The sequence below is a fragment of the Wyeomyia smithii genome, chromosome 2, assembly GCF_029784165.1.
Source record: "Wyeomyia smithii strain HCP4-BCI-WySm-NY-G18 chromosome 2, ASM2978416v1, whole genome shotgun sequence".
NCBI lineage: Eukaryota > Metazoa > Arthropoda > Insecta > Diptera > Culicidae > Wyeomyia > Wyeomyia smithii.
Window position 1 is genome coordinate 248,460,819 of NC_073695.1, and position 27,142 is coordinate 248,487,960.

The 27,142-nt window shown below is 36.9% G+C and overlaps 1 protein-coding gene across 1 annotated transcript in view; it reads left to right on the top strand.

Moving 5' to 3' along the window:
• Positions 1–27,142, top strand: part of LOC129720923 (protein O-mannosyl-transferase Tmtc3) — a 555,673-nt gene that overhangs the window by 492,652 nt on the left and 35,879 nt on the right. The window contains exon 8 of the mRNA XM_055672830.1: positions 1,472–1,727. Coding sequence (XP_055528805.1) covers positions 1,472–1,727 — 256 coding nt within the window. The remainder of the gene's footprint in view (positions 1–1,471; positions 1,728–27,142) is intronic.

Sequence of the window (27,142 nt, forward strand, 5' to 3'; positions counted from 1 at the left end):
CAACTCAAATCGACCATTTCCAAATTCACACAAATTAACCACGCGACGACGTTTCATCAACAATTCAACAGGGTAAATAGTTGCTGATTTAATTTTACCAGAAAGTTCCGCTCTACACACCGCTTCCAACGCCAATGTCAATCAGCCAATTTACAGCTAAATGTAAACTGGCAGCCATCTTCTCTTTCTCTCCCACTCGCTCGCGGTCGACAGGCCAGTCGACTTATCGCCTGACAGGCAATCCTTTTCATTCCAAACAGCCGCCAATTGGACCAATCAAACACGGTCCGGCGCAGAGCAGCTGCTGCACGAAATCGACAAGAAGCAACAAATGGCACACGATAGCGTGTCAAAAGAGTTCGAAAACAGTTTCAGGACAATAAAAAATATCCATCGTCGGATTTTTCTTCAACCCACCCGCCGACACTCGCCCATCGTCTGTAGAGTAAGAATTTTTTACTCTCACGGACTGAACTTTTCTTTTTGCTTGGTTTAGTTCATAGTTTTGCGCGGTTCCCGGAGAAAAAAAGCAAAATTTTATATTCAAAAATTGGGTAATAACTAATTAATTTAAAATAAAAAAGGGGTGATGAAGATGACTAAAAAATGTAATAGGAAAAATAAACGAATGCTTGAAGCATGGTTTGAGCAAAAATTTTAGGATTTTAATCGGATTACAAATCAATAAAAAGTTGTCAGTCCTTCTAGACAGAAGTTGAATGAATCTCGATACCGATCCACGTGTCACAATAATCGCCACCGATCAAAGAATGCGTTGGTTTGTGCCCATATCATCCTACTCACAACCTAACCGCGTTTGTGTCAGAAATTCTTGTGAAATTCTTTTGCAGAGTATTTTTAATTATACTCTACTGAGTCAAACACTTCTGCTCTCACCCAATGGATAACCATCGCTTTGCGTTATCCGCTCCGGCCGCCACCGAAGACGATTTCTTGGAGTATTGGCCCTTTCCCTGGACAGGGCAGATTCCTCGGGTGATTCTTCCATCTGCCCTTGATCACCACTACCATCACCTGGAGCTTGCCCCGTCCATCTTTGGCACGTACCCTCAGCTGCTGGATTCGATCGTTGTTCTACCGGTTATCGAGGAAGTTGAGGAAATCGAAATGGAAACTTTCCCGACGCTTCGCATTGAAGAACAAGAAGTTGTGGATGGGAATTCAAGTGACTTAGGAAAGGAAAAAGTCGCCTACATTGTAGAGGAACCCGAGGAAGAAAAGTACGACGAGAGATCGCAGAAAATCGAGAGTGAATGTGATAAATTATCGTTGGACGTGGGGGTTGAAAATAGCCACTCGAAAGAAATGAAAACTGTACCGAATTCTGATAAAAAATAAACAATTCTGATGATAGAAAATATACAAAGTTATTAATAATACTGAACTCTTCTCTATTAAAATCTGGTAAAAAGCCATTTAATGAGGTTACATTTTTTGCTCTTACTTCCAGATTCGACAATCCGGCCTCAGTTTCACCACCGCCCACCCGGCAGCTGTCCTATAACTATCTGGCCTCCGTTAATCTGTGGCTGTTGCTGTTTCCGTGCGATTTGTGCTGCGATTGGACCATGGGCACGGTTCCGCTGGTGGAGGGCTTTGCCGATCCACGCAATCTGACAACGCTGGCTGCCTACGGGTTGATCGCGGTGCTGGTTTGGGTGGCCTTCATCCAACCGGACCGGCAGAAATCGGCGGTGATCGTGATGGTAAGTTATATCGCTATGTTACACATTGGTATATAATTTAAATTTGAAACAATCGGAGCAGAAGTTTCAATAAAATTTGTAGCTAAATGCTCTCAAAAATTTGATTCTAACAACGTGAGACCCACAAGCAACGATTTTGTTGGAAACAATACGTCACACGTCACGTCACAGGTTCAATATTGAAGGTTACGCACCAAGGTTCTCATTATGTATCGGAAATAAGGAACTTTATATGTTTTGAGCCAGTTTGTTATTTAACTATCTTCAACAGAGTATTTCTGATTGCTTTCCAGTATATATTTTCAATCAAAATTTATGTAATCTAAATTCTCTTGACTCGAAAGGCGTTTTTTACTCACTTTGAGAAATTAATTCCTTTGTTGGAGAAAAGTTGGATAGATACCTTTTATGCAGTTATAATTGTCTTGATTTTGCCGGGTAACTGACGAGGCTCGATTAAAAAGAGCAGTAGAGTCTATATATGAGCCTGATACGGTCAAAAGCATAAAAGTTCGTCACTTTCTGTAACCGACGCAAGAGATGCAGAGGTAAACTTGATCTCTGACAACAACGATTGTAACTGGCCGTAAGGACGTAGCCGGCGCCGTCATCGATCTATACAAAGCGGAAGTTACTGAATTGTTGTATATTGAAGATGGTAAATTAATCCCGAATTAGCCATCCTAGGGTAATTCTGTCCACCTTGATTACCTCAGATCCTTTACGGAGGAGCAACTACGAAATGTGTGGTCGTTCAAGCTCAAGATCAACACTTTTGTTGATTGTTCATAGATTTATTTTCATGCTTGATGAGACTAGATCAAATTTAATTATACTAAGGTCTTTTTTTACGCGGGTTATTTTTGTACGGTTTTTTATACGCGGCTTTTTTAACGCGAATTTTTACAATAACGTGGATTATTTTTACGCGTTTTTTTAATAACGCGGATTATTTTTACGCGATTTTTTTAAAATAACGCGAATTATTTTCACGCGATTTGGAAGGATATTTTTACGCGGTATCAAATAAGCTTAGTATATATTCAAATCAAACAAAATAAAAAATAAATTGAATGGTTCATGATAATAAGTTTTTTTGTTTTACTAATCTAAATAATGCATATTTTTATTACATTTACTGTTATTATCAAATAATAGACAATTTACGTTGATTCGGGGAAAAGGAACAAAAACACATTAATAATTGTATAACGATACGAGTCAGGTCCGTTGCGATTAACTTCCGATTAAGGAACGAAAGCCTAAAAATATGGCAACATCATTATGAGAAGTTATTGTCTTGTTCTTCAATGAATTTTTAATTTAATTTGAATATAATCAAGACTGTTATTTTCAACATTCTCCACATTAAGTGTTTCGCAGAAAAAAAAATAATTTTTTTTTATTCTGTGTTAGACCTTTTGACTACTGGATTTTGTTGGGGAAGGACGTCACCTTGAGGAGCTATTTCGGATGATTTTTTCTTAGCAAAAACAAACAGTAGCTAATAATATTTGTTTCAAATTGTTTATTCAGAGTGTCAGTTGAATTTATTTTACGGACCATGATCAAATTTCTTATACATTCCATTGGCCCCAGCTCGAAAATTCCCAGTCCCAGGTCCCAGGATCGAAGTTTTTGAAAAAAAAAATTGTTTTGAAAGAACAGATCTCAACGTTTCATGCATTTTGCAAAATGCATCTTGACAGTGTTATGTGCATTTTTTCATTGGTAACTATGAGGCTCTTCTTCCCGAAGTCCGCTTGAAAATTTGCCTTAGGACATTTTTCGAAAAAGCAAAACCTCAATGCCTCAACTCTTAAATTTATCCCATGCATTTCATTGGCATCCTGATACAGAAGCACTGCAAGCTTGAGAGTAGCTTGACAGAGAAAGAAGCAGAAGGGAGCAAGAAAGCGCGAGAAGGCGATTGTCAACGATTTGGAGATAAAGAGGGCGAAAATTATGCAGCAGATCACTATGAAGGTACCTGCTAACGTCGACGAACAGCTAAAAACAGCTAGCCTCACCGCTAGCCTAACTTCTATTTTCTATCTCGTTTATTCTTAGGCGGTTCTATGGCCTTTTCATTTCATACTGGCGAAAGCTTTAGCAACTGAGCGGCGATTAATTAGTGCTCTTGATCTCTGAACATTCCTAGATCACTGGCGCACCTCTAAATGCCTCGCGTGATCGTACTGACCTTCTTTTACTTGGGTGTTATTTGCCTCTACTAGGCTTACCTCTACTAGAAATGGCTTTAGTTTCGCCTGACAAGAATACGCAGATCTTCGTTTCCATTTCCGCCTTAGTTAAATACAACCAGAGCCTGTGTACTAGTTTGCAGACCGGTGCTTTTCCGGGTTCTAAATACGTTAAACGGGGTTACCGCTACATCCACCCCCACGCCTCTGATGGTAACTTTTAGATATGTGTTATATTCTTACTATTATTATTTTTGTTATTCAGGTATTTATAATATCGGAGTGCCTATGTAATCACGTTCCAGGCAGGAAGCAGTTCTCCGTTCAGAGACTTGGGTGCTTATTACGGGAGTCACTTCACGGTGAAATTAGAGTGAAATGAATGAAATCCTATTACGGGACTCACGTAAGTGAGAAAAACGTCGCAAAGTGAAATCTGCCGTGAAATCTGGGTTATTATGAGTGTCATATGAGTGAAGTGGAAACGGAAAAAGCGTCGTTTCGCGTGGAATTATTTCACGACCACTTTGAACGGGTAAATGATTTCACGAAGATAGGAAAGTTTAAAAATCGCTTGATTTGTAATCTAGTGATAATATATATGGGATTTACTTTCCAGTAACAAGGCTAATCTTTTTTTTTCCTTGAAAAAATCGACTTTCTGGGACTTATAAATTTTTGAGCTGCGGCCGGTGGAACGTAAGGGAAAAATTAACCTTCGAATTTCGTTTAGTGGTAGGGCTCAAAAGTTTCCTCTTGTCGAAAAATGTTCTCATACAAAATTTCAGCTCAATCGACTTTCCGAATCGAATTTTTGAGCTGGGAAACTCGCTCATTTCACTTGTCCTATTCTCTATTTCATTTCACTGTCAATCTCACTTCACGGAGGTGATTTTTGTCACCTCACTTGAGGTGGAATCGAAAATAGGTCTCGAAAAGTGCAGTGAGCGTGAAAGTGAAATATATTTCACCGTGGAGTGACTCCCGTAATAAGCACCTTGGTCTTTATTTTCAAGCTAGTCTCTAAAAAGTTTCTTTAAACGAATGACCTCTAAAGTCTCTTTATTCACCTAGAATGATGTCTTGTACTCAAGAGAGTTTCTTTTTCTATTTCTTGTTCATATTATGGTTTTTTTTTTCTTCTCAAAAACTAAACATGCAAGCAATTTGTAAATACAGTAGTAATTATACGTCAGAAGTTCTAGTTTTTTCATTCCTTAGTCTGAATGTCTTTCTCTTAAATTTTCGCTATAGTCTTTTTTTGATCTCTTTTATCAGGCGTTTGGTCTCTTAAGTTCCTGTTGTCAAGTCACTCAGTCGCTACTAGTTCCGCAAAAAAAAAGAATTTCTGTCGCCTGGTCCTCCATTCTTCTCCGTTGATTGCTTCAAGTCTGCCGAATTCATTTTTGCATGTTACGTGAGTGTTATGCATTCGTGAGTTTGAATGAGCCCTTCTGTCTGTTTTTTAAATGTTTTTACGTTTCAAGGTTTTATATAATCCAATCAAATATACTTTTCTGAAAATCTTGGTATGATGTTTACACTATCTTCTCTCATATTTTGACGTGGAATACGTCTTACGGCAACATATACAGGGGTCCAACTTCAATACCGGGATTCAATTTCGAAAACCGAAAACGTCAAGAGCGTCACGAAAATTGTCCAATTTCGAAAGTTTTAAACTCAGTCAATTTTCAACCGATTCCCGTCATTGCTGCAGCAATCGATTGGAAAATCATTTAAGCACCCGTCCAAATGCAGAAAATTGTAATCTGATTGTTCGAGCTATTGTGCTATTGAAAATTTTTGAACCTTGTCGAAACGTAAATGTCGACCTTTGGTTGGTCGCTTGTTGCCTTTCCCTAAAAAGGACGACAGAATGGAGAACCTAGTTAACCGAGAATGCACTCGTTGGGCTATATAAAAACTGCTTCTCCTTAAGCAAGCTCAGTTTACCAGCAACGAGCAGCAGCGACGGACAATAGCAGCGATAGCAGTGGGCAAAGGCGGCGTTGGGCAGCAACGGGCAACAGCGGCGGCGGTAGTAGTTAGCTGCAGTTCCCACCTTTTTCAGCTCGGCCTCCCTTTGATCTAAGTTGAACCCCACTAGCGAATTTCCAATTCGTTATCGTTGGGTGAATACATCCAGAAACTGAATAAGACTCGCACCGCCAGGTGGTTTGTGAGGCCACCAACATCCAGCGTGTATGTATCCAGAATATAAGTAGATGTGCCTTTATTGACAAATCTAAAATATCCCTAAACGGATGGAAAAATGAGGTTACAACTCTTATCACTTGCTTATTACATGCACATCATAGACCCGAACAAGTTCAATTAAAATGGGAAGTCTAAAATTGAAATTTTTCACGAAAATGAAAAAAGTTGAAGAGGTTGTTTATAAGACAAGACCGCAGAGGTAACGTAGAATACGACAGCCTGTCTTATGTCAATGTATTTCTTGGAATAGGTTTGTGGAATACACTCAATTGTGGGTAATTCTTCAGATAAACTTTGAGGTTAATTGTGTTTGTCAATGCCATTTATTGACAAGTGAATATTTTTTCAACATGGCAAATTTTTTATTTAGTTTTGAATGATTCACAGTGATAATTAAATTCTACATGAGATGATTTATTAGCAATTGGGTCCTAAAGCTATACCAGTTTTTATATATCATTTGAAAAAGCCGCGTTTTCTGAGCAAAACGTGATTCTTCAAAAATGTTTATCGTTTTTCTTCGATTTTTGAATGAAGAGTAAAAAAACTGCTCGAAAGGTCTAAGTTGACGTTTCGCCCATGTTCGGTATATGAGAGAACTGTCATTTAAGACATTTCGAGCAGTTTTTTATTTTTCATTTAAAAATCGAAGGAAAACGATAAACATTTTTTAAAAATCACGTTTTGCTCAGAAAATTGCACTCTTTCAGCTGATATATAAAAATCAGGAAACCGTTTTAAACTTTAGGACCCAATTACACTACCCGTCATAAGTTTGGAATCGCTTTACTAAGTATTGCAACACCCAGTTTGAATATTGCAACGCCTCCCGAAAAGTTTAGCATCATCTGGAAAAGGCGGATATCTCGTGTTTTTGACAACCTGGAAAAATGCGGTTTTCAGCAAACTTGTTCGGAAGGTCAAAGGCTACTGTATGGTGGCCAATTCAGTGTGAAATTTTACCGCTATGTGGCGCTAGTGGGCACGCAATGAGTCGTATTTTGAACTAACTAATCTCACAGTTCCGACCTGCCAGAAAGTTGCGGTGTTCTGCAAACTTGTTCAGAATGCTATAGGCTTCTACATGTTAGACAGTTAAATACTGAATTACCCCGCTATGCGGCGCTAGGGTGCATGCAGTTTTTCGTATTTAGACTTCAACTTATCGCGTGATCATTACTACCCACAAAGTTGCAGTGTTCGGCTTGTGCCACCAGTTCTGGTCAAGCATATCGAAATACAGTATAACGCCGCATGTGTGCTCCAAATTGTTCCATCGATTCTATTTTCATTACAATTCAGTGTAATACGAAATGCTCTCTGTGATGTTCAAATCCTTCAACATCGGATAAGAGGCATGTCTACTGCAACTGTTTGCAGCCGAGGTAATCAATTTAGTCACGATATCGTCAATTTTCCCCAAGTAAAACGGATTGTGAATGTTTGTGATCAAACTGTTAACATACCAACACATGATACCTGTTGCAACCTCCTCAAATGGAAGCATTTCTTTATAATAAACACACACAAGCTTACGTGTCATATGAAGTGATCAAACTGTCAAGACTCAAGTTGGTTAAACTTCGTCATGTGTAAACAATCAGTGCTTATAGAATCGCGTAAATTAAACTAGTGTTACTGTGTTACTAAATATTGCAATTGTCTAAACAGAGTTTAAGATAGAGTAAAACACTAAAAACTTTATACACACTAGCTGCACATTGAAGAAAATTTTCGAACTAAACTGTCAGCCAGCCAGAAGCTCTTGATATTTTGAGTAACTTTGCTGAAAATCGCATCTCTTCAAATAATGGGATTCTAGAGCTAAAGTGAATTCGAAATGCTCAAAACTAAATGCACACTAGCGCTGCGTTGCGGCTCAATTCCGCACTATACTCTCCGCCAATTGCAAGCCCTTGACCTCCTGAGTAACTTTGCTGAAAATCGCAAATCTCTAAATGACGAGATTATTCAGCTGAATAACGTTCAAAACACTCGAAACTCATGCACACTAACGCGGCGTTGCGGCTGAATTCCGCACTATACTGTCTGCCAATCACAAGCCCTTGACCTCCTGAGCAACTTTGCTGAAGACCACAACTATCTAGGTTTCCAGAATCGAATGATATAGTTACATAAATTTGCCCATTTTAAGTGATGCTAAACTTTTGGGTGTTGCAATATTCAAACTGGGTGTTGCAATACTCAGTAAAGCGAATCCAAACTTATGACGGGTAGTGTATATATGAAAATTTCAACCGCTATACTGCTAGCCACACACGCTATATAGCAAGCCACACATGCTATAAACTATATAGCATATATAGCAAGCCACGCACGCTAGCCGCACGTTATATAGCAAAGCCACACAAGCTATAGAAATGCACATACACGCTATAAACATACACACACGCTATACAGCTAGCCACGCACGCTGGTGGTGGCGGTGGCGGAGGCGATGGTGGTGGCGGTGGCGGTGCCACACGCGCTATTAACATGCACACACGCGCTACAGGCATGCATACACGCCATAAACATACACACACGCTATACAGCTAGCCACGCACGCTGGTGGTGGCGGTGCCACACGCGTTATGAACATGCATACACGCGCTACAGGCATGCATACACGCCATAAACATACCAACACGCTATATAGCAAGCCACACACGCTAGCCACACACCTTATATATAAGGGACACACGCTACAAATATTCACACACGTTATGTGCACACACCCTATATATATACATACGCTGGATGATGGTGGCTTCTCAAACCACCTGGCGGTGCGAGTCTCTTTAAGTTTCGGGTTGTATTTGCCCAACGATATCTGAATCGGATCACCGCTGGTGGGGTCCAACTCAGATCGAAGGGAAGCCGCCGCTGTTGCCCGCTGCTGATCCACTTCGCTTCGCACTAGCGTGCATGGCTTGCTATATAGCGTGCGTGGCTTGCGTGTGCATGGTTATAGCGTGTCTGTGCGTGACTATAGCGTGTGACTTGCTATATAGCGTACGTGGCTGCGTGTGCATGTCTATAGCGTGTCTGTGCATGTTTATAGAGTATCTGTGCATGTCCATAGCGTGTGTGGCGTTGCATTCAAAGATACCCGATCAATTAAAAATATCAGGATTATAATAAATCTTGATATTTTGTTACGAACTTTCTGTATCAACTTGTGTTCTAGACTTAGTATCGTTAGAGCAAGCCCACCAGTGGCTAAATTGAAGTTTCTTAAGCTAATTTGGCTACCCACACCATATCGCGGCAACCGCACCGGGCGTTGCTATGTTGGTTTGGGAAATAACAATCCTCACCTCGGGTAGTAGCGAGCCGAATCGTTGCTATTTGATGAAATGTCAAACTGTTGTTTTTTTGTGCTCGCTAGTGAATGTTCGTAATAATATTACGAAGATGATGAGTGTTTCGAATGCGGACTCAATTGGTCGGCCTCGGAAGACGAAACGTTTTGCCTCGCTTGTTAAACACGTCGTAGGACGCACGTGTCGGCGTGAACCACTACTCAATTTTATTTCCGATTGAGTTGAAATTTTGCACAGGGTGTTTTTTCGGGCAGGTAAACATTTTGTATAGGTTTTTTATTGAGATGACCATTTTGGTTGGCATTTTGGTCTGCAACCTACACGATGCGGAAAGCTCAAATCCTCACAAGATTGGCCGATATTATTCGATAAACCTGGAAGGTTTGAACAAATCTGCTGGGGAGTATTACCTTTTATTTTCCCGTTTCGTACGGTCGTTGTATAAAACACCATTTTTCTCCTTTACCGCTGTTTCAATCTTCAAAAATAATCTAAGATGCGTTCGAAAGCGGCGTTGGAAATGGTCATTGGTATAGACCGGTGTTTCCGATAAAAACATTGTTAAAACGCTGGATGGCACCTTCCTCCGCATGGCGGTCAATATTTGGCTGTTTACTAGGCTGAGAGCCGCCCTGAATCTTTCCAAAAACCATTTTCTCAATCGTGTATAAGAAAATTTGTTCTGCGAAATCACTTTCTTCATCACTAGAATCAACCAAATACTCGAAAACAATTTACGCGTTCTATATTTAAGTTTTTTTTGGCGGCAAATTTTCAAATATTAATAGCAAACTGTGGGAACCGAGACAGCATGAAATACAGAATACTACTAATGACAGTTCGCCAGCTTTCAGTAGAATAGTCATTTAAGCCAACGTTGTGGGACGTTCCCAGTTTTACGGAATTACTTTTAATAAACATATAAGGATGAAAAAATCCATGTACGCACAAGTAAAAAAACCTGCAAAAGAATTATGTTACCGATAACTTGGGAAAACGGAAACAAAATTAGAAGTTGCAGTTGCTTGAAATGGAGGGAACATTTTATGGAGTAGAAAGAACGTAGATCATTCCGGAAACGATTGACTGACGGATAAGTTGGTTATTACTAGATCCGCAAAAAATATGCGAAATACATCACAAACAAACATTTTGCCAACGCTGGCTAGTGACGGTCGTCAGAAATTGGCAACTGCCGGTGTGAAAAAAAAAATGGAATTGGTAATCCCCATTAGCAACGTCCGGTGCAAAAATCTATTGCCATCCAAAATAGCAACGGCTAGCGTTGTGATAATAGCAACCCAGATGGCAACTCATCTGTGCGCTTGCTCTTAATAGTTAAAATATCAAAATTCCTATCAAAACAACTTACTGATTATTACAAATTATAGCAAGTTTTGAAAGGTTTTCGGCAAAAAAAAGATGAGAATTAGCTAGAATGTGTAATATTTTGTTAATTGAATAAAAAATTTTGTTATAAATTAAAAAACACAATTTTGAACATCAAAGTGTAACAAAATTTGATATAATGCTGTACCTTTTATCATTCTGGCATGTCAAGAATATTACAGGCTTTGGTATTTCTATCAAGTTCAGATATATTTGTGTTACCCGTTTGTTATAATCGTCTGATCGGGAAGTATCAAAAATCGAGCAGTTTTTCCGGAACAGAATCCATCAGCCGTCAAAAATATGGGGAAAAGTTGTGATTGAGAAAAACAATTTCCGAAAATAAAACCTAGAATTATGATAAAACGGTGGTATTCCATTTGTACACCTGTTAACTTGAAAATTATTAAAAAGTTGAAAACCAATGAAATTTGAAAAGATGGAAACATAATATAAGTTGAAAGATTTTTATTCTGTTACCGAATTCTAATGATATTCACAGTTAAAAGGTAATATGAAATAATAGTAACTTATTTATGTTTTCCTAGATTGAATAGCTCCTCAAAGCTTTCAATATTCGCTATTCAAATCAATTGTACACTCACGAAAAAATGAAAACCAAATAATTGACATGCCGCAGACGTGCTTGAAAATAAGTGCTTGCTAATTGTACCGACAGCCCGTCCAGAGCGACATCCTTCCGTTGGCCTCCCTGTGCGACTTCCTGTCACTCGAAATAGACATCGATTTCCGGTGCTGCTTTTTTTCCTGAAAAGCTCCTCAAACATACAACCATAACGGAAATAACTGTCCGAAATCGAATCGGTCCCCTACATCGCCCAACGGGCGTATTGTTCTGTCGGGTTCCCATATCTGAGTGATCCACGAACGTGACTGCTGAGGGTAACCACTTACCCCCCCATTTTGTTTCTGCCCATTCACGTTCCTAATGGGACAATTTAGCGGAAATGGGTAACAAACTGCTTGACAGAGCTGCGCTGAATGGATGTTTCTTTCAAGTAAACGGAATTGAACGACAAAGAAGTACGCTCGGTTTATGTCCTGCTACGACTGCAAAACCCTTGCTAGCTAAGACGAACGGTCGGTCGCCTAGCAGCAGCAAATGTGTGCTTTGCACAACTTACACATTGTTCAATTTTTACAGTGAAGCGAAAAATTGTGTTTGCTTACTAGTCGCCGCTACCCAAAGAACAGGAAAGCGATCCGTCGTAAGAAGTTACCGATTTCGAACCACCGAAAGACAAAGCCAGCAAAAGAGGTCCCTGCCTGTACGTGTAAGCTTTCAACAGCGTTCTACTTCGGTCACAAAGGGGTTTCAGCATTTTCTTGTTATGTCATGAATTCGTAATGCAACCCCTCGAAGGAACCGTTCGCTTGTTAAGAAGTTGAAACCGAATGGCACACATGAAAGAAGGAAAATCCTGCACCAAGCAGCTTTCTATAGTAGCTCTTGAGGATTTTTTCTCCTGTCAGCAGCATAATCGCATAACCTTATCAGTTTTTTTCTTGTTCTCACTCGTTTCCCAAACCAATATCATCTCAAGGGTCATGGAACGCATGGAACCCAGCCACGGTGTATCAATCCGCCAGTAACAGACCTTAGTCACCACAGCAGTTTTTTTTGCTCAACTGTTTCTGTCACATTGTCGTGATCATTCTTATTTATAGTCACCATCGTCGCCTTTCTCAGATTTCGAACGAGTCTTACGTGATAGGGTTCTGTTTAAAAATAAAAAAGAAATCAAATCTTTCATACAGTTTATCAACAGCTAGAGCTGGGACATGAGATCTCAATCGAAAGCTAGTGTTCCCGTAATTGCATCCATCCTGTTTTGTTCGACTTCACAGACGAGCACTGTCAGCCAGAGTGACTGGAAAATATACAAAGAAATTCAAAGTCTTTCACTTTATACTTCAATAAATGCAACCGTTATTGTTTAAATAGTTTTTTCCTTGGATATAAACTAACTTTAGACTAAACTGTAACATACACTAAAAAAATACAGTATAATACGGTCGGTCATTTGGTGTGAAAATGCTTAGGTTTTTTCCCTTGTATTTGACCTACTAAATGATCATCCGAACGAATGTTCGGTATTCCTGCCGTGCAGCAACCCGTACACTAGCAATGTTCTGCACCAACGATTGCTAAATTAAACGAGAAACAATTTCAGAAGAATTTCACTCTTGTTTTGCCTTCTGATTTACCCGACAATGGCAAGAACTAGCAGCAACTGTTTAGTCGTGACTCGCAAATCAGGACAAAAATTTTCACGCTATTCTCGATTGTGTTGTGGATAAGATTGCTGCACCACAAAGCCAACAACGCAAATAGAGTTTTTACTGCATATCAGCCCCATGGTGAGGCAAAGCAAACGACAAACTGAAGAGAAAAAAACTTTCTTGAAAACCTTCCAACTAAGTTGCAACATGTATCTCCAACTACAGAGCAATCACCGTCATCTGGAACACTTTTTTGCTCTCCTTCCAATGCTAAAGATGCGAAATATGCCGCTGGAAAATCGGCTGGTTATCCCCCGTTAGTCACATCCGTAAGCTGGAGCCCTAAACAATCCTCTCTCCACTTTCTTCCCTGTGGAGGAGCGAAACATCGGTTCCAAAGATTCTCTCGCCGTTCCTGTCGCTTTCAGTCGATTGGCTTGTACGGTGCGGTGCTCGATTATACTCCTTTCCCCGGAGGCACGCTTTTTTTATTCAGGATAAATTTTCAAAATTATCCATTTTCCATTTCTCCCACAGATTGCCCTCTATTATTTCCCAACAGACAAGGGAATCGGGCATACCCATACACGTTCACTCGCATGGCGCTCGTGGCACATGGCAGTGAACACTTGATTTACATATAAAACGAAAGCAATTTGAGAAAAGCAGCCAGAACAGCAATTTTTCTTCTGACCACCGCCGCCAACCGCCCGCCATATGCTTATCCGTTCGGTGGTTGTCTCGGTTTCGCGTTCTTTCACAACCCCGGAAAGAGCAGCCGACCGCCGAGAAGCCGGGAAATCCGCGTTCGAGTTTTCCATTCGAAACCTCAGCGGTGGAGCTGCGCGCGCGGTTGGTGGGGACGATCTTCCTAAGACGTTCGTCTGCTTTATACTCTTTGTTCTTGCCATATTTTTCCGCCCGGATTCCGTTCTATTCAAGCATTCTGTTCTTCTGTATGCACGGGTAGCTTTCCTTCGGTAAATGGAACAACCGACCGCAAGGGATCTATCCCTCAATTGGTTTGGGGCCAAGACCATGGAGAGTGAGAGGAAGAAAGGGAAGACTTTCACCAGAACAAATGCTACTAGGGAAATTCACTGGCCCTTCTCAGTGATCTGTAAAATTTCAGATCTTGATTCTTAAACAGTTCACTGGAATTCGAAACTTTGGTGCAGTTAAGTTTCTGTTTCTTAAAGTATAATTTAGTTTTTGTTTTTACTCCAATCACTTATTTATAATGTAATCATGATTAGCATAGTGAAAATTTTGATCAGTATTGTACACGCAAAAATTCGAATCTGAGCAACACTTATGTTCTTCCAATTCGCACAAACATTTGGGAAAAGCAAAACGCAAAAAAAGGATTATGCTCAAAGCAGATGGGACAGTTTTTACCAAATCTCCGTCTTAAACTTGTACACGAGAAAAGCATGATTAAATGTTAACATGTTATAGATAATACATATTCGTTATCCAGATTTCAAACTTAATCAAAAGTTGCGCTAATGTTGCACATGATTGATGCGGTTTCGCACTGAAATTGTTACCGAAATGAAAAAAAAATATAAGTTCGATTATTATGTATTCTCCCAATCCGTTTGCTCCACCGCTTCGTATTTATATTCACTTTTTTTTCTCCTCCCATTTTTCTATTCACTTCCCTCCATAATATTTTTTTTTGTTTTTTTTTTTTGTATACTTTCAATTGCTTTTGGATTTGATCTTCTTCATCTTAATTTTTTCCTCTTTATTTTCATCTTACTATTTTTTCGATTTTGTGTTGATTTTCATTCATGCTATTTTACTATTTCCATATTTAAAATTGTTTGCTTAGTTTGTATCACTATTTCATTTGTGATAATTCATTTATATCTCTTATCTCGATTACATGCTTCAACTCTTCGATTACACTATCAGTCCTCTTAATAACATTCTTAAATTCTATATTTATTCGTGTCTCGTTTTTCATTTCTGAGTTTCTTTTCCATTTTTCATTTTGTTAGTCCATTTTCTGAAATATTTACCTTCTTCTCCGACCTCCTCCAACTTCCCTACGAAACCGTCCACGCTCCTTACAAAACAACAAGAATTTATATGGGCATTTGTCCACGGGGGAGTAATAATCTTTGATAATCTGTCCACGAGGTATGTGGATGGCCCCTTTCAGATGAACCTCCTCTTATAGCTTCCCTTCGTGATATATTTTTTCAATTCTTATACCCTCTTTTTACCAATATTATTCAACGTTTAATCATTTTAAATGTTTTATTTATTGTATTTATATTATTTCTTAATTCTTTATGATTTCTATTGATATTTTCTATTTAATTATTTGTTTCAGCTTTTTAATTTTTCATCTTGCTCTTTGAATTTTGCTTTTTGTCTTCCTGTTTTTATTAAGATCTTCATCACTCTTTTTTCAGTATTTTTTTTATCTTTTTTCGATTCGATATTTTTTGAGTTCTTGTATTTCACTTGTTTGCCTTTTCATTCTGTTCAGCACTGTCATTTTAGCTATAATAATCATTGTATTACTTTTGAATTTCCGATGGGCCTCCTCTTCTTTTTATTCAGTTTTCTTTTCGATGTTTTTACCTTCCACTTCCTGCTTTTCGTTCGCAGTTTGCAAGTCCTTTTCAAAATTTTTGTTCATATTTTTTATTTTATATCGTTATATGTGTTATAGACTTATTTTGCCTTCATGTTTCCGTTATCCTTGATTATTTCTTTTGTTTCTACCTTTTATAATTTTACACTTGTTCTCATATCTTGTTGGTTCATTACGTTATCTATTTATTCTAATTGTTCATCTATTTGTTTTTTTTTGCATCATTACTTTCTGATTTTTAATGTTTCAGTTGTTCAATATTTTACCTGTCTTCCATCTTTGATCATTATAGTACAACAGATAAAACTGTTGTATTTATGTTATTTCTTCATTTTTCTTATTTTTATTGATAATTTCCTACGTAACTTTTCAGCTTTTCAATTTTGTATCTTGCTCTTTGGGTTTTGCTTCTACTCTTCCTATTTTTATTCATTTCTCCATCACTTCCTGTTTTTTCTATAGTTTCTTTAAGTTTGCTTAATCGTTTATTCATGCTTTGAATTTTTTTCTCGCTTTTTACTTGTTTGCCTTTTTATTCTTTTTTGCAAACAATTAATTTTCATTCTTCTATTTCTGTACAGTATTGTCCTCTATTTCTCAAAGTCCTTTTACGGTCATACTCATTGTATGATTTCTATTCATCGGATAAGCCTTTTTCCTAGCTTTCCTTCGTAATATATTTTTTTCTCTTTTAATACCCTTCTAATATGAATATCTTGTTTTAATTTTCACAGTTATCCCATTTTATATTTAATATAGCTCTTTCCTTGTTTTCATATCCCATTTCTCTATTTCTCTTCTACTATTCATTGGCTTTACACTCTTTCTCTTATTTTTCTCTTCTATTTCTTCGTCTATGTGTTCCTTTCTGCATGATTATTTTTCTGGTTTTTCCTTATTTTGTTTGTTCGATATTTTACCTTCATTTTTCGTTTTATCATTTCAGTTGTTTTATCTGTTGTATTTATATATCATTTTCCATTTTTTTCTATAGCCTTTTTTAACAGCTTTCATGATTTTGCATCTTTCGCTTTATATTCTATTCTTTTACTTACTTACATTATTTTCCTATTTCAGATGGACCACCTCTTTTAGCTTCCCGTCGTGTTATAATTTTCCTTCTTTTATTCCCTCTTTTTACGAATATCGTTTCAACGTTTTGCCATTTTAGTTGTTTTATTTATTGTATTTATATTATTGATTTTTTTCTATTTAATTATTTGTTTCACCTTTCCAATTTTTCAACTTGCTCTTTGATTTTTGCTTCTTCTCTTTCTGTTTTTATTCAGATCTCCATCACTTCCTTTTCAATATTTTTTTATCGTTTTTCGACTCGATAGTTTTTTGACTTCGCTTAAAGTTTTATTCATGCTTAGCGTTTTTTCCTGTGTTCCACTTGTTTGCCTTTTCATTTTTCTATTTCTGTACAGTATTGTCCTTTTTTCTCACAACACTGTCATTTTAGCTAACATAATCATTGTATTATTTTTGAATTTCCGATAAGCCTTCTCCTCTATTTATCCAATTTTATTTTCGAAGTTTTTACCTACCCCTTCCTGTTTTTCGTTCGCTGTTTTCAAGTCTTTTTCATATCGTCATTTACTTTATATAGATATATGTGTTAAAAACTCATTTTGCCTTTATCTTTCCGTTATCCTTGTTTATTTTCTTTTGCCTTTCTCCTATAAAGGTATAGCAATCACTGGAAAAACCAAAGGTATAAAAGTGCTTCAAAGGGTCGAATCTCGTATATCAATCGACTTAGTTTAACGAGCTGAGCATTTTCTGTATGTGTGTGTGTGTATGTGTGCGTGTATGTAACGCTCTCCCAATCTCACTCGATTTTCTCAGAGATGGCTAGACCGATCTTCATGAAATTAATTGCAAATGAGAGGTCTAGTTGCCCCATAAGACCCTATTGAATTTCATTGCAATCGGATTTTTAGTATAGAGGTTATGTTTAAAAATTTAATTTTAACAAAATTGGTTTTAAATGAACCAGTTACTTGAAAAACCCTAACTTTCGAGTTTCATGAAGATTGAACGTGTGGTTCAGAAGTTATTTAAAGAAACGTGTTCTGGAGAGTGTTTAATCTCACTCATGTTTCTCAGAGATGGCTGAACCGATTTCCACAAAATCAGTGTCATTTGGAAGGTCTAATTACCCCATAAGACCCTATTGATTTTTTTTTGCAATCGGACAATTACTTTGCCTGTTATGTTTAAAAATGTGAAATCCAGCTTTGAAAAGAAACATATTCCGAAGACTATTTAAACTCACTCACTTTTCTGATCAATAGTATTATCAGATAAACGGGCTAGTTAAGGGTTAACTGATGAATTATGATTGAACACGTGGTTTCAAAGTTTGGCTGCTTTATACGTTCCCTTTTCATTTGATTATAATCGAACTTAAGCAACCGTTATGTATTAAATTGTTAATAAAACAACGAAATTCTATTATCTCAAAGATTACACGACTTATTTGAACATTACTAGTGTCATACGAACGAGTCATCTCTCAAACTTACAAATAACAAACTTCATAACAATTTGATATGTGGTTCAAACGTTATGGAAAGAAAAGAAATTCATAGGCTATTTAAAACTATACCTGCTTTGATCAATATATGTGGCCACAATATAATTTAAATGTGGTATCGTCCAATTTGAATGTTCGCGGTATCGCTCGTGATTGAATTGTTTGAAATTAAGAGTCATTTCTTTCATTTCGCTATTTCTTGAGCATTTATATTACGTCAAATTTCATATTTTATACTTCTATTACAACATCATTATTTCAGAACCCAACAAGTGAATACACATTTTTTGGACTGAAGCGTTCATGTAAATCTATTTTTACATATAATAAGTTTGAATGAAAAAGGCTGGGTCTGACCGCTAGGTGGATTAATATAGGTTTTCTTTTGTTTCTACCCTTCATAATTTTACATTTGTTCTCATATCTTGTTGGTTTATTGCGTTGTCTATTTATTCTGATTGTTCATATATTGGTTTTATTTCGCATCATTACTTTCTGATTTTTCTTGTTTCATTTGTTCAATATTTCACCTGTCTTCAATGTTTCATCATTTTAGTACAACAGATAGAACGGTTGTAATTATATTGTTTCTTAATTCTTCTCATTTGTTATTTATTTTTTCCTACGTAATCATTCCTTTCAGCATTTCATCTTGCTCTTTGGGTTTTGCTTCTACTCTTCCTATTTTTATCCATTTCTCCATCACTTGCTGTTCAATTTATTTCTTATCTTTTTATAGTTTCTTTGAGTTTGCTTAAATGTTTATTCATGCTTTGAATTTTTTTCTTGCATATAACTTGTGTGCCTTGTTATTCTGTTTTTGCAAACAATTAATTTTCATTCTTCTATTTCTGTACAGTATTGTCCTTTATTTCTTACAGTATTTTTTGCTGTCATAGTCATTATATGATTTCTATTCCTCAAATAAGCCTTTTTTCTAGCCTTTCTTCGTTTTGTTTATTTTTCTTTCAATACCCTTTTCATGCATATATCTTGTTTTAATTTTCATAGCTATCCCATTCTATGTTTGTTATTGTGCTTCCCTAATTTGCATATCCCATTTCTCTGTTTCTATTCTTCTATTTATTGGCTTTACACTCTTTCTTCTATATTTCTCTTCTATTTTTTCACCTATGTAATCCTTTCTGCATGATTATTTTTCTGATATTTTTTCTTATCCCGTTTGTTCGATATTTTACCTTATTTTGTTTTGTCATTTCAGTTGTTTTATCTATTGTATTTATATTTTCTTTTTTAATTTTCTTGTTTTTTTTTCTTTTAAGCGATTTCTGTCCACTTTTTTGATTTTGCATCTTTTATTTTATATTCTATTCTTTTGCTCTTATTTTTATTCAGTTCTGTATAATTGCCTCTTCAATGTGTCTTTCATCTTTTTCGATTTCTATTTTATGGTTTCCTCGATTTCGTTCAAATTTTTCCTTCATGCTTATGTTCTTTCAATTAAAAAAAAAGACTTTTTGCTTTTTTTCGTTCTTTTATTTCAGTATCATACCTACTTACAATATTATCGTATTTGATTTTCTAATCATCATGCTATTTTTATTTTTAAAATAAAACTTTTTTTTGAGTTTTCCTTCGTGTTACATTTTTCTCTTTTTATGCCCTACAATTGTATTTTCCTCTCCATTTCCTCTATTCTGCATGTGTTTTTTCACCTCATATTTTACTTTCTTTTTCATATTTTTCCCGTATTTTACTTTTCCATGATCTCAGCTATTTTTATTGTTTTCATTTAACTCTAAACCAAAACTCTTTTTACTACAATTTTCTTTTCTGAAATTTTATTTTTATTCCACCTCCTTTTTTACTTTCAATATTTTTCTTCTGCGTTTCGTTTACCGTTTTTATGTCCTCTTTGGTATTTTTGATTTTTTTAATTGGTCACAAACTATTCACTTTATTATTGTTACAACATAAATTCGTTAAATTTTCTTTTTTTTTCTCAACATTTTCAATTCCTATTTTTCTATTCTTCTAATTTCTACTTTTCTCTTGTCCTTTTCTATTAGATCGTTCATTTCCCATGTGTCACTTATGTTTTTCAATTCTTTTCGACCAACTTTTTTTAGATTCTTCTTATCTCGTTTTCATCTTTTCATTCGTTTACTACTGACCTTTTATAACTCATGTTTTTTTTTTCATTTGAACACTTCCATTGTTTTATTTCCCTTTTTTCTATTTATGGTTTTAAATTTTCCTAGACATTTAGTTCTGCATTCTCATTTCTCATTCAAATTTATTTCATTTTTCAAGTTCGTGAAACTTTCATTTTTTTCTAATTTATCCGAATCTTACGCTTTGTATGTCTGGTCTTTCTTTTTATTTTCACTCCATATTGCCATTTTATTTACGTAAAAGGGGCCCTTTTTTCTTACTCTACGTTTCTAGTTTGCTCTTTCTTTTCTGATTTTTTTTCTTTTCTCAATGCATTCTGCTATCCATTCTGATTTCTGTACCTTTTTATCTCCTTTTACTTGATTTTTTCAGTTCTGTGTATCTTTTTGCATGATTATTTCTGGTCTATCCACCTTTCATATTGTTTCCTTCTTGCTTCATCTGATCAATACTAACCTGTCTCTTATGTTTCACCTAAATGTTTTATCTCATGTATTTATATTCCAGTTTTTCATTCGTTTATTTTTTATGTGATTGTTTTTATTTAGCTATTTCTTTCTGCTCTTCAATATCACATTTTGCTTTCACTTTTCTCATTGTCTGATTCAATTGAGTTCACTTTCTTCTCATTCTTTCCCTTTTTCGATTCCCCTTCTATCTTATTTTTGAATTCTTTTCGATTTTCATTCGTGCTTTGAATTTATTCTTTTCTTATATTTTATTTTATCATTTCTCTCAACTGTTTTTGCAAACAATCAATTTTCTTCATTCTATTGCTGTGTCATTACAATACTTGGAATGTTCTCATATTTGCCTCATTTTTTATTTATTAAATGATCCTTCTTTTCAGCTTTCCTTTCTATTTGTTCTTCTCTTTTTATAGCATAGGGTATTGAACGTCCTCAGCAGTGGTTTTCTTGGGCAGGATGCTGCATAAGATTGCTGCAGAAAACCTGCCGAAGACGTTCGATATCCTATATGTCAATTTCGCTTTTTACTTCCCCTATTTTGCGTATGTTTCTTCCTCACATCTCGTTCTCGTTTTCACACTTCTCCCATTTGTATATTTCAATATTGTCTCCAAATTTTAATTTTGTGTCTAAAATTAAGTTAAGTTTGGTCTTCTAAAAGTCCTCTTCTATTTTTTCTTGTTGTTATTTTTGACTGCTCTTTTTCTTTTCTTTTTTCTTCAATAATTTTCACTTTTTCCATTTTGATACTTTTTTTGTCTTCTCTACTCTTTTATATCATTCTGTGTATAATAGACTTGGATTGTTTTCTGCTTTGTTTTATTTTTGATTTTTTTTCTTCATGTATCTACTGTTTATAACAATACACTTGCTATCATGTCTTGTTCTTGTTTTCGTTTGTTTACTACATTCTTTACTTCCGTTACCCATGCTACTCATGGTTTTCATTTTTCCATCTAACTATTATTGACCTTTCGAACCTCATGTTTGTTTCTTCATTTGAACACTTATATTGTTATTTTATTTTCTTTCTTTGGATTTCTCGTTTTATAATTTCCTCGGCATTAAGTTTTGTATTTCCAGGTTTTAATATTGTTTTTCAATCTCGTGAAACATTTTTATTTTTTAATTCTCCAATTCTTACCTGTAATGTTTTATCGACGTTCGCCTCGTCCGTATCAGCTATTATATCTAACTCGACATAATTTATCTCGATTCATCGTTGCTCCACTTTCTATTTTATTGGATTTTGTTTGGCTGGTTCTTCTTCGTTGTTCATTTACTTATTCGGGTTTTTCTCGATTTTCACGCTCTTCCTTTAGGTAGTTATTTCTTCCTTTGCGATGCCAATTTGCTCTTTTCGGTATCCTTTCTAATTTCATTCTTCTAGGTAACTTTTACCCTTCCATGCTTAAAAATTTTGATTTCCCCTTACCATTTTTTTATTATTTAGTATTCAGTTCGTATCGGACGCGTTAAAATTTGTTTTTATTTTACCTGTATTTATAATGGATGTTTAAAGCGTAAACAAGTTTCGAATCGATTTCAAGGCACTCTCGTAGTCGAACCAAAAGAAGTTTGCGGGTGACATTTGCCGACAATCGAAATATTTTCACATACAACCGACCCTACACCGCTTAAAATTTTTCAAACCAATTGCGAGAGCGAAATTTCCTTTCCTTGACTTTTCTTTGTCCAAAGGATTTCCATTTCCATTCCTAATTTACTGGCTGCCTGGCTTCCTGTAGGAAAACGGTGCATGCTAAACGCAATCGTTATTTTGTCTCTCCAGATCAAAAGCGGCACCCAAACTCCCAAAGCTACTGCCAAACTTGCAAGGACGTGAAGAAAATCCAACAGGAAAAATTGTTCTCCACCGTCATTGAAAATACGATCAGGATCACCCTCGCTCACCCTATCCCGTTTGTAACCGACCCACCGTGGTCTTGGCCTGGCAGCGTTGTGAAGTAAAACTTTATTCGCCGCTGGCTCTAATCTGAGAAAGCTGAAGCAGTAGGTATTAGAGCCAATCGGTACCAGAGCTGAACGAGGGAACATTTGAATAGTCCGCCTCCTGTCTCGGAGAAGGAACCGAAACGGACGGGACTTCCAATCTGAGCGCCAGCCAAAAGCAACACCAGCATTAGCAGCATGCATGACCGATATTTTACCATGGAGACGAAGCTCAAGTTTCGATCTGATTCTCGTCCACCGTATTCCGCCACCGTCTCCGACTTTCCGTTGCTCAAAAAGAAAAAAAAAGGAAACCGAAGCAATCGTTGTAATGCGGTGTTTATGTGCACCATTGCATTCAAATTTTCACCGGCAGTATCTACGCCCGCAGAGAATTTGTCGAATCTGAGCGACTGGATGCTGCTGCTGTTGCTGGCCCAGTGGAACCTGTCGGGGGGGGGGGAGGGGGTTCCCAAAGAAATAAATCATCAAACTTGAAATTGACTGTCAGAGGAGTTTTACCGTGCCAACTGTTCACTTTTGCTGCGCTATCAGCACAATTTTGCTGACGGTAGTTGAGGATATTTTCGCCGGAATTACTGTGGTGGGAGGAGTTTTCCAACTCCGCCAGGCGTGTATGGACTTGGAAAACAATTTAATTTAAACGTGCAGAAATGTACCTACAGAAAAATGATTTACTGAAAGTGTACCTAAACCGTCGTCGTAACATGTGTAATAAAAGCACCATTGAAAGATATCGAGTTTTCACGGACATCACAAACCAGGACGCTAATCAAATATATTATGCCATTCCGCCGGAAAGTCATAGCATTTGCATAAAGTATTCCAATTTTCCCCGAAATAAAACGTTACACTCGTTGTGCGCTGCTCGGCTAACGTGTCATCCTGAAACTAAAAACCACGGCCGGAGAAATCCCAGCGAAACTTTTGCCATCAGTCTCCATGGTTGGTAAAGTTTTTCGTTCCACCAGACTGTGTGTGGGTAGACTGGAGCGGCGGCGGCGGTGGTGGTTATAAACGGAAAACAACCACTCAGACGACGCCAGCGAAAATCCACCCGACAAAATCCAGCTCGGCAGCCACAGCAGTAGCGAACGACATTTATCCTTATCACACAGGGGTATTATGAGAGTGACGCTTTTGAAACGACAATGAATGAGTCCAGATTATTTTACGCTCATATGCAAATGTTGCATTCCCAGGCACACAGACCGCCGCCGCCCGACTTCATTCCACCGTTGCATCGGTTTTCCACCGCCGATATTTTGCTTTCACAACTGCTTCCTGCAGAACGGGGTCTCGATGAAAAACCGCTCCTTGGAAGCACAGCAGCTGTTTGTCAGTCCCCCCAGATGGGCTCCCTTTGCATACACACCGTAGCTTGTGATAATGAGCAAAACTGTTACTGGCACAACTTTTGTATGACGAAGGCAGAGAAAAAAAATCTGCTACTGACAAACACACCCACACTCCTACGTACAGCCACCCACACAGAAAGAGGGAGAAACAACCACAAACACAATTTGACTTACAGGAGACTGAAAACAAAAAACTGGGACACAAGAACGTAGCAAATTTTCCTCCGCCTCGGGTTTACTTTTTTTAACCACCATCCGTGGAAAATGATCGTCTATGTGTGTGTGTCCGTCCGTATGTTTGTCGACCTTCAGGGGATAGTTTTCCATCACCGTTGGCTCAGTGTAAACCGTTCACTGGTTTTGAGATTTTTTTTCCTTATATCCAGCGTCTTTCTCCCAGTGGCTCTTGGACCGAATGAAAACCTCGAATGGGGCAGAAATAATGAGGACCGGAACGTGTGTTCTGGTGCTTCTAAGTTAACACCGATAGAAGATCTGCGGTTTTCAGGGTTTGGTTTTGTGCGACGTGTTTTATAATGTGTTGGCTTTGGCACGAAGTACTTAAACGCACTAATTGTGATCTGTTTTTTTTTATTTATTTATTAGATTTCAGATGAAACGAAAGTCTTCTTACATAAAGTTGCTTTCGGAACAGAGTCCTAATACGACAACTGTGTCATACTCATCTCTGACTTGACTGGTTTCGATGGTGATCAAGAAGGGACTTCTAAAGCGTTCAACGTTTAAAAATTGATATTAACAAAATTACTTTGTGGGATATAATAGGTTAGACGGGTATCATACGAACTGTTTGATTAGAGGTTAATTATAATACATTTTCATCTAATTTGTTTAATTACAAATAGTTGAGCTATTTGTTTTTTAAACGCTGTTGTGAATAACTCAGAAGCTGACTAGAAAGTTCTGACATATAATTGGCTCCGTAAAACAATAATTTGTATTGTGCCGTGTCAAATAAATGTTATGTGAACAAAAAAATTGAACGTTCTGACAATGGTAGAAAATTCTTACTTTCTTAGTGCCCCAAATAGTCGTAAAACTCAACTTTACCTACCGTACTGCAAAAAGATGTTATTTCTTCGAATGTATTGTAATTTATTATAATCTACTTGTTACTAGATTCATGATTTATCTGCTACGTGTCTGCAAAAGCAAAAATTTTGAACGAAAACGACGATATTCCAATTTTACATTTGTGTGACAGTTTGTTCGTTATTATTTCTTACTGTGATGCCCAAAGTTCTTGGCAGTAAATAGCATTCCGTTTTTTGATAGTAATCTCATGTCTACTGTAAGTTTCAGACGGGAAAAACTCATATTTACTACTTTACTTAAAAAAATGTGGTCGTCCCTAAAAGGACGGTTATTTTCAGTTACAGGGATATCCAAAATGTGGCGCGGTGGACTGTGTTGGTCCGTTCGCTTTAGAAGGCAGCGAGATATTTGAAATCGCCGCCTGCTGCAAATATGCTTGCTACTGGTATATCCAGTTCGCAGTAAACCAACCTCTTGCAACAGTGATCGGATATACCGATGCTGCCATCCGCTACTGCTATCCACTGCCGCTGTCGCTTCTGCTGCTACTCGCTGCTACTTAGTTAGGACCGTCCTAGTGATTGATTGGTTCGAGCACAAGCAGGTTATTCTTTAGTCCAAAGCAATGCACTCCCTGTTAAACGATCAATCATATCATCAGAAAGCCTTACCAATTTCAATGGTACAGTATTGCATTACAAAAGCTTGATAATTTTCAAGGCTTGATAGTGCGTTTTAGTGTCATATGGGGGCAGATAATAGAAGATGCCGCGCTCAGTTACGCAACATTTACTACACTCTTGTTAGGTCCTATATATTGCGAACTTACAACCGTCTTTGTCAATTCGTTCTAACATTTTGAATGAAGAGTAATGAATGAACGACAAAATACTGACCCATCATTCAAGTATTTACTTTGTCCTCAAAAGGACAATTTATTGTTTAATTTAATATCTGATATGACACTATTTCCGTCAGTTTGAATAATGTACTTTTCTGTTAACACATTTAAAAGTTAAGTTAGGACCGTCCTAATGACCATGCAATAGTAAACTGATAGGTTTGAGAATGAGCAGACTCTTATATAGCCCAAATTATGCGTTATTGGTTAACTAGGCATAATGTTCCGTCGACCGTGTTAGGGAAAACAAGTGACCAATCAGAGGTCAAAATCGACGTTTCAACAAAGCTCGACCATTTTCAATAGTGCAATAGTTCGAATAATCAAACAACAATTCTATATTCGAACGGAAGCATTGATGATTTTTTAATCGATTGCTATAAGGATAAGGGAACTCGATTGGAAATTGATTGACATTTGAAAGTGGACAATTCTCGTGACGCTCTCGATATTTTTGGTATTTCAATTTGGATATATGTTGCCGAAGGACATAATTCTACGTCAAAATATGCAAAACACCAACACAGAATAAAGGCTGTGATTGTTGTTTTTTATTTCCTTTTTTTTTCACTTTTTACACTTTTTTTCATTTCGTTTATTTATACGTTTTTTAAACATCACCTTTTCAATGCTTGTTTTTTCTCATATACTTTTGTTTTGTCTCAGTATGTTTTTTAGGTTTGTATATTGAAAAGATTTTGCCCCCAAATGAGGATAGGAAGACTGAAAGAGGTCAAGCATGGAAACATAATTGTAAAAAAACAAACAATATTGAAATAAAAACATGAGAAAATGAACTCGAAGCAAATCAAAAACAATACGTAGAACAGCAAAACTGTATAAATAAATGTCAATGAAAACAAAGCATTGATAATTATAAAAGGAAAGCAAAACAGAAACGAGAGATACTAAAATGAAGAAATTAGACAATGAAATGTAAAAAAAATCGCGAAATACAAAAACAGTAAATGAAATTGATGTAGA